The sequence below is a fragment of the Entamoeba invadens genome (assembly GCF_000330505.1).
Source record: "Entamoeba invadens IP1 unplaced genomic scaffold scaff_1105074725243, whole genome shotgun sequence".
In the NCBI taxonomy this organism is placed as follows: domain Eukaryota; phylum Evosea; order Mastigamoebida; family Endamoebidae; genus Entamoeba; species Entamoeba invadens.
In genome coordinates this window covers 109,539-117,248 of record NW_004443511.1, presented here as the reverse complement: position 1 = coordinate 117,248, position 7,710 = coordinate 109,539, and the positions used below count along the sequence as shown (strand labels likewise).

The following is a 7,710-nucleotide window of genomic DNA, read 5'->3' as shown; positions in this document are numbered from 1 at the left end:
GAGTGGTCATCAAACTCCGACCAAACAAAAAGGGATTCGATGTTTGTAAAGTAGTGGAGGGTTTCTTGAGTTACTGGAATCGGGTTGTAATGGAATTTGTCCATTGTGTTTCCAAACTTTTTACATACAAACTCGATGTTTTTAAAGTCGTTTATTGTATTAAAGTATTTCGAGACAATCATCAAGTGGTACCCATCAAGTCTGCTCGTCATTTCAAAGTAATGCATTTTTAAGACTCAATGTCAATAGAGATAGAAATTGTTATTATAATGTGTTATATAACATATCAAAATGGTATTTTTTATAATAAAATAAACGATTTATAATTAAACCATTTGAAAAATATTTTAATAATAAATAAACTAAAAACATAACAGTGATTGAATTGTATTTTATAACAATTAATTATATATATTTAGTTTATTTGTCATTCCCTATAAAGTGAAAAAAGTTCAAAAACAAAAATACAAACCAAAAAGAGAAAAACAAAACCCCTTCCAATTTCTTGTTATTTAAATTATATGTTTTAGTTTAAAAATTCCCTTCAGATTTCTCAAATAACAAAAAGATAAAACATAATCACCAAATTACATGGATATCCAACTTCTTGAGACCTCCACTGAACCAATCACAACACCCGCACAAATCACTGTCCCCGTAGTCACCGCACAACCTTCAAATCCGGTCATTCCATCACCCAATCCCGTTACCACACAACCACCTCAAGAAGTGCCTCAACCAGTTCCACACACCTTCGATACAACAATAAATCAAGAGCCATTCAAAACGGATGAACACAAGTCCGAGAAAAGTTCGAAAGAAGAGAAAGATGACAAACCTAAAGAAGATATTGAAGTGAAAAGTCAGGGATTTAGGAAGAGTCGAAATTATCAAACAGAGCAGCAAGGCGTCTTCATTGCACTGCTCAACATGTTTTATGATGTCACCATTGAACACCCACGAAAGAAGTCGAAGATCACACTCCCCTTTTTCACAGTCATCAAAATCGAGAGCGACGAGGAGGCTATTGACGTCCGCGAGAATGTCGGAGAGAAGATGTCTGAATTGCACCGAAAGGATGTCGAGGGCGGTTGTTCAGAGAAGACGGCTGCTCGACGACAAGAGGTATACAGAGTTGCGGAACAACTGCACATTCTTATGGATTTACTCAGAGATGTTGGCTTCGACTTAGATACAAAGACTACAACGGGAAACAAAAGTAACGTCAAAGAAACAGTCAGACAACTTTCTTACGAGAACTACATCTTCGACGGTGAATTTGTTGAAGGGAGAGGGGCTGATATTAACGAGTTAATCGTGAAGAGACTCGAGGCACTTTCTAAGTCTACTAATTTGGTCATAAAAAAAGGTGACCCTGAAATTGTTGCAATTCTTAAAGGGCTCAATAAAAAGTAATTGTTTAATGAACGGTTTAGTTGTTTAGTAATTTTTTTTACTATTGCATATAGCTCTTTATAACATTTTGGTTCTTTTTTGGGGGGTTTTAATTGAATTTTTTTTTAATTCAATAAAAATTTTAATAGTATAATATTAATTTTAAAAAAGTTAAAATATCACTTTATAAAAACTAAAATTAATTCAAAATATATTAATCCTTTTGTCAATTGTGAAATAATGTTTTTAAAACCCGAAATTATGGTTAATAATTTATATATTATAATTATAGATAATTGTAATATTTTTTAACTTTTTAAACTATATTTTATTAATAAATAATGATTATAAATTAGAAGTTATATTATAGATATTTTTTTTTATTTGTAACTACTAATTATCTATCAACAACCATACACCAAACTAGTTGATAAATCTTTAACTAATCCTTTTCAAAACAAATTTTATTCTATTAATATTTACAAATTATATAAATAAGATTTGTTGTCGAAAATACACATCATAAAAAACAACCCTTTTAGCCAATGAAATGTAGGAAATAAAACAGTAAAAATCAATAAATAAGCCAAACGAATCACTTGTGATGAAGACACCACAATGCTACTACGAACAGAACACAACACGCGTCCGTGTCCACAAGACGATGTACACAAAACTCGAAGAACTACGAAAGCGAATGGGCAATATCACGCTGAACCAATTGATCTCAATTTTAATCCGAGAGTATTCAGAAACACCCGAAGGTCACATCTGTCCAGAAAAGTTTGGTTGTTTGTGTTGTGGTGATGAGCATCAGTGCTCTCCAGACTGCAGATGTGAAGAGACTGGACACTGTTCACAGACATGTCCTTGTTACTTCGACTGCACAAAGTTTTTCCAGACGATATCGCAGTATGCACCGTGTCATTGTTCACAAGGCCATTGTTGTTGTTCACAAGATCAGTGTGTTCCTGGCGTCTGTTCGTGTACTTCCGGCTGTTGGTGTTGGAAGAATGAAATAGAACAGTCGCCCCAACAGCTTCATCAAAGTGAGAGTGTCACAAACAACACTGGGACAGTCGGTATTTACTTTCCACAAGTCTCCAATTCAAACAACTTGCCTCACACCTTTTTCCAACCTCCACAACAAAACACTTCACGTTCACAATATCAGTGTACTCCACTTCCTACGTACCCACAGGAAAACGTTTTTACTGTGTATCACAACGATACTTCTCAACTCGGGTTTCGACTCCTCCAACATGGTTTTTGATTGATTTTGTTTGTTATTTGTAATACAAAGTTATGTTATTGTTCAACGAAAAACAGTGTTATTTATTCGTTCAAATACAATGAAACAAAAACATGAAAAAGAAGTGATTTGTGAATGGAATTTTAATTTTCCTCTTCTTCGTCATCGTCGTATATTATTTCCTCTCCACCGTCCATATCATCAAACATGTCGATCTCCATAGAAGTCCCCAAAACAGTCCCTTTGTTTTTTTCTATTTGTTTTTGATGTTCGATTTTGTCAGTGTCTGGATGCGGGATTTTAATACCTGCGGGTAAGCTTGCCCTTCCTTTTTTAGAGACCATTTTGCACTTCTCAAGATACTCTTTGTTGTGATCTCGGCACATCACCATAGCGTCCGTGTTTGCGGGGGAGTACATGTTTGGATCGCACAACATTGACATGACACTAAGAAGAATCGATGTAACACTCTGTGTTGGGATCCACCTCTCTGACGCTAACTCACCAGACATCTCATCCTCTCCTGGGGGATGTAATATAGATATACAGACTTTACCATCGGGATAGACATTAGGATGCCAGAACTCACTCTTGAAAACAAGCTTAGGGGGATTGTCTGGGAAGTCTTGTGGGAAAGTCATCTCCAAGTTGAAAACACCACCTTCGTATGGGGTTTGTGTTGGGCCTTCCATCCAAATGTCCCAGACAAATACGTTGTCGTCGGACTTGATCTGTACATAGACACCCTCAACTGGATCTTTCAAAACCGATTTGTAATTCATCATGACAAACTTCGCAGCAAGTGACATTTTTTATAATTTTTAGTTCTTTGTTCTACTTGAAAACACCTTCTTTTTTTGGTGTATAAATTGGCATTCACCTTTTCTTTTTTTAACAATCTTTGAGTCTTGATCTTATAACAAAACTTAATTAAATAATAATTATATTTTTACACGTGTAAACATTATTTAATTATTATTGTATATTAACTTAATCATTAACTTACTAAATTATTTTTTTAAAATAAACTATTTATTTCTAATTTATTTATTAATTATAAGTAGTTCAATACAAAATAATAAAAAATGTTTAAAAAAATTAGTCAAAACTATACATTAATGGTTTTTATATTATTTATTAATTATTTTTGTAAATAATTGTTGAATTATATTGTAACCTACATTGATAGTTTTTATAAAACATTTATCATTATTAGTTATATCGACAAAACAATATGATTTTAAAGTTATTTGGAAATAAAAAAATGCCGATATTTTTAGAAAATTCATTCTAAAAAATTTTTTAAATACTAGTATTATATTTATTAAAAAAACAAATAAATAAAAATCTTAGAGATTTAAAATAGAATGTGTTATAAGTATTCGGTAACATATAAAAAATTTGAAAAAGAATGGAAACAAAAACGACTGAATTTAAATAATTACTCTTCGTCAGCGCCAGCGACTTGTGAAGAGACGGAAGCTTCAATACTTTCTTCCTGAGTGTTAGTGTTTGTATTGGTGTTGGTATTGTCAGTATTTTCAGCAGTTTCCTTCTTCTCAGAAGATGAAATACTCTTGTCTTTAGTATTTGTCCCAGTGTTTGTTGAACCGGAGTGGTCCTTCTTTGAGTCTGATTTTGAGGCGTCGTTCAACTTCTTCTGAATTGTGTCAAGTGCGGTCCCAATTTCCTTGAATGTTGGTCTTTCCGTTGGTTTGTTCCTCCAGCTTTGTTGAATGATATTCTTGAAAAGACAATCGTCTGCAATTTCAAGTCTTTTAGACGCACCGACAAATCTGAGAATAGACTCCGAATCGGGGAATTTGGCTGGATCGTATGGGTCTCTTCCCAACCAGATTTCCAACATACAAATAGCGAATGAGTAGACATCACTCTTCAATGTCATCTGATCCTTCTTGTTAATTTCAGGCGCCATGTAGACTGGCGTACCAATGTTCTGCAATTCGATCTTCCCAGACGATTCAATGAATGATCTTGAGGTACCAAAATCAGTGACTTTAGCGGTGATTGGGTCGTGTGGATTCTTCGAGTAGACCAACACATTGTCTGTCTTCAAATCTCGATGCAAAATGTCGTTGTGGTGCAAGTACTCCATACCCTTTGCAATATCTTGACAGAATCGGACTTTGAGTAAATCAGTCATCGCGTTGACCTTCATGAATTTTCTTAAAGAAGCAAGTGGACAGAATTCAGTGACTAAACACAACGTATCAGTCGTCACGACACTTCCAATGAAATTGACGATGTATGGACATCTAATACGCTCCATCATCTCAGCTTCTTGCATAAAGTTTGGTAACAACTCAGCCAAACCAACCAAATCAGTCTTCATGACCTTGACGGCAACATCGACTCGTCTCCACTCCGCTCTGTAGACGATACCAAATGTTCCACCTCCAATAGGGGGGTGTTGCAAGTGAATTTCTTCATAATCAAGTTTAGTGGACAACGCAGACTCGACTTGTAAGTTCAAGTAGACATGGAATTTGGACACTTTGGACTTCCCTTTCTTCTTCTTCTTTGAGTCGTCAGAATTGGACTTTCCTGATCCACTCGGTGTACTCTTCGATGGATTTGATGGATTTGAAGGGTTCGATGGATTACTTGGATGTGATGGGTGACTGTTCTTGTTAGATCCAGCTCCCGAAGATTTGGATTTGTTATCACTCTCGGAATTTTGTGAGGACTGTGAAGCGTGTGCGATCAAATTTGGATTCTCCTTCTTGATGTCTTTCATGATGTTTTGGAGCTGTCCATATCTCAAAGTAATTGGGACCTTCTCGTTCAAAATAGTAGTGCACTTTGCCATGAAAGTAATTGATAACTTGACTTGTTCTTTTGGCTTGATAGTCCCAGTGAATGGTTTACACATGATTTCGTACTTCACAAAGTCACCAGAGTGGAACGTAAAGTGCATGTTCTCCTTCCAGTTGTTTGTGAGTGTTATATCCGTTGTGACTGGCTCATTAATTTCAGGTCTTGTATCCCCAAAGTCGATGTTATTCGACGAGAAAGTGAAGTATGGGTTTTCTTGTCTCAAGTCGATATACTGCGAGTTGGTCTTATCGAATGGAATGATGGTGTTTTCAAAGATAACCAACTTCTCATCATCCAACTCCTTCTTGATCTTTTGAGTAATTCTGACATACAAAATGACAATCAAGAACAACAAGAAGAGGTACAACAAAAGATATGCTATACATCCGATACCCCAGAATAAGAAGTTTCTCAAAGCAGAAGACATTCTTGAGCAGTCCGCTTGATTTTGGCTGAACCAATCTGGCTGACATTCACACTCTACACACCCGTCTCCACCATCACATTCTTCTCCTTTCTCCCACTTCTTATTGCCGCATGTTGAAACCATACAGTCAAATCTCGCTTTAGCATATTTCTTGGTGCCATTGACACAGACCTATTCGATGAGTTTTGTATTCATTTATAATTCATTTGTGCTTCACTACGACATTAAAAAATAATAAAAAACAAACACAGTGATCACATCCAAACCCACCATCACATTGTTCGTATTCATCAATTTGTTTGTTGTCACATGTTGGCACTGCACATTTTGTGACTCCTCCAATACTTTTTGGTTCATGTCCAAATTTGCAGTTACACGTGGAGTCACACTTCGGATCAATATAGCCAGCTACTGACAAATCACAGTCTTCGTTCTCATCTAATACACCATTCCCACATTTTGTGCAGACACTGTCCTTAAGAACGAATCCCTCAAGACATTCACACTGTCCTGAAAAAGCCGAGCAAATACCATTCTCACCACAGCTCTGTGGACATGTCGTTTTGATATCCAATCTTATAGTAGCTGAATACTCTTCGTTGATCCCAACAAACAAAAAATATACAGAGTCGTGTTCCAAAGTTGCTACCATTCTAGCCAGTCTAGACGATGAATTGCATCCGTCCGTTCTTGTTCTGACACACTGAGCCTTTGATGCATCATCACAGTCAATAGAAGTGAAGTTGGTTGTTGACGAGTTCAAGTTATAACCATCATTTTTTACTCTCAGTAAGTCCAGATTGATGTCGTACTCGGACGCGGAGTTGCATGTTGAAATTTCTAAAGTCTCATCGGCGCCTGGGATCTTGAACCAGAATCCTTTCACGAGGTCAATAGAGCACACAGACGTAGAGAGAATTGAGTATTGCAAATTCAAAGATGTTGTAAAAGACGAACTCGCCATTTCGTTCCATTCAACATCGTTATAACTCGAGGAACATGCATGAACGATGGTGTTAATATAAATCTTAAATTCTCCAATTTGTTCAGCAGCATACTTCGAGTGGACAAAGATGTATTGGACTGCACCTTCATTCATAGAAGTGATGATTCTTGGCGACTGGATGTACTTTGAAAACCCTCCGTTTCTGTAAACACAATACACAGACTGACTAATATCAGTAGAATCAGGGCACTCCTCTTGTACAACCATTCCTCTTGAGTTCCCCACCTTCTTTTGTTGAGTTGATGCTAATATCAGTTCTTCTCTTGAATACTTCTTATCTAATTCAATAGATACGTATTGCTTCTTGTCTGATGTGATCTTAATCCAAACACCATAAGTGTATGGTTTAGTTGGTTCGACTAATCTGGAACATCGGGTGACTTGTAATATATCTCTAATACCTATTGGGAGTTCTGGAATGATCACCTCACCGTTGTCTCCAAAATCAGTGTTTGCCAGATCGATTTCAAATCTATCTTTCATAGTAGAGTTCAAAACACTATCTGAAAGGTTTTTGACCGTCTTAAAGAACCCACCACAAGACATTTTATCTTTAGGAATTTTTAGGCACACCCCTTCGCCAAACCACATATGATCATCTGTACACCCTTGGCAATCAGCCGCATATCCCTTGGTTGTGTTACAGATCTCACAAGTGTCTGGTTTCAAGCATCCGCCAATACACCCTTCTTGATATATGCAGCTCATCTCGCAAATACCCGTTTCAATGTTTGGACTATACCCGATGTCACAAAGACATGAGGACGTACAACCCTCAGTCCCATCGCACTG

The 7,710-nt window shown here is 36.5% G+C and overlaps 5 protein-coding genes across 5 annotated transcripts; 2 read left to right on the top strand and 3 right to left on the bottom strand.

The window, feature by feature from the left end:
• Positions 1-15: 15 nt before the first annotated feature.
• EIN_206770 (leucine rich repeat containing protein BspA family protein) lies at positions 16-227 on the bottom strand (the record flags this gene model as incomplete). The annotated part of the gene is made up of 1 exon (XM_004258383.1): positions 16-227. A coding segment is annotated over one exon (212 nt), but the record flags the coding sequence as incomplete, so codon positions are not given.
• A 364-nt stretch (positions 228-591) lies between these two features.
• EIN_206760 (hypothetical protein) lies at positions 592-1,416 on the top strand (the record flags this gene model as incomplete). The annotated part of the gene is made up of 1 exon (XM_004258382.1): positions 592-1,416. One exon carries the CDS (start codon positions 592-594, stop codon positions 1,414-1,416), a length of 825 nt encoding a protein of 274 aa, XP_004258430.1.
• Positions 1,417-1,999: 583 nt separating this feature from the next.
• On the top strand, positions 2,000-2,668 carry EIN_206750 (hypothetical protein; the record flags this gene model as incomplete). Its single annotated transcript, XM_004258381.1, has 1 exon — positions 2,000-2,668. The coding sequence occupies one exon, from the start codon at positions 2,000-2,002 to the stop codon at positions 2,666-2,668; it is 669 nt and encodes a 222-aa protein (XP_004258429.1).
• A 122-nt stretch (positions 2,669-2,790) lies between these two features.
• Positions 2,791-3,456, bottom strand: EIN_206740 (ubiquitin-conjugating enzyme E2 R2, putative; the record flags this gene model as incomplete). The annotated part of the gene is made up of 1 exon (XM_004258380.1): positions 2,791-3,456. The coding sequence occupies one exon, from the start codon at positions 3,454-3,456 to the stop codon at positions 2,791-2,793; it is 666 nt and encodes a 221-aa protein (XP_004258428.1).
• A 632-nt stretch (positions 3,457-4,088) lies between these two features.
• EIN_206730 (serine-threonine protein kinase, putative) lies at positions 4,089-7,626 on the bottom strand (the record flags this gene model as incomplete). Its single annotated transcript, XM_004258379.1, has 2 exons — positions 4,089-6,083; positions 6,160-7,626. 2 exons carry the CDS (start codon positions 7,624-7,626, stop codon positions 4,089-4,091), a joined length of 3,462 nt encoding a protein of 1,153 aa, XP_004258427.1.
• Between the last annotated feature and the right edge of the window lie 84 nt (positions 7,627-7,710).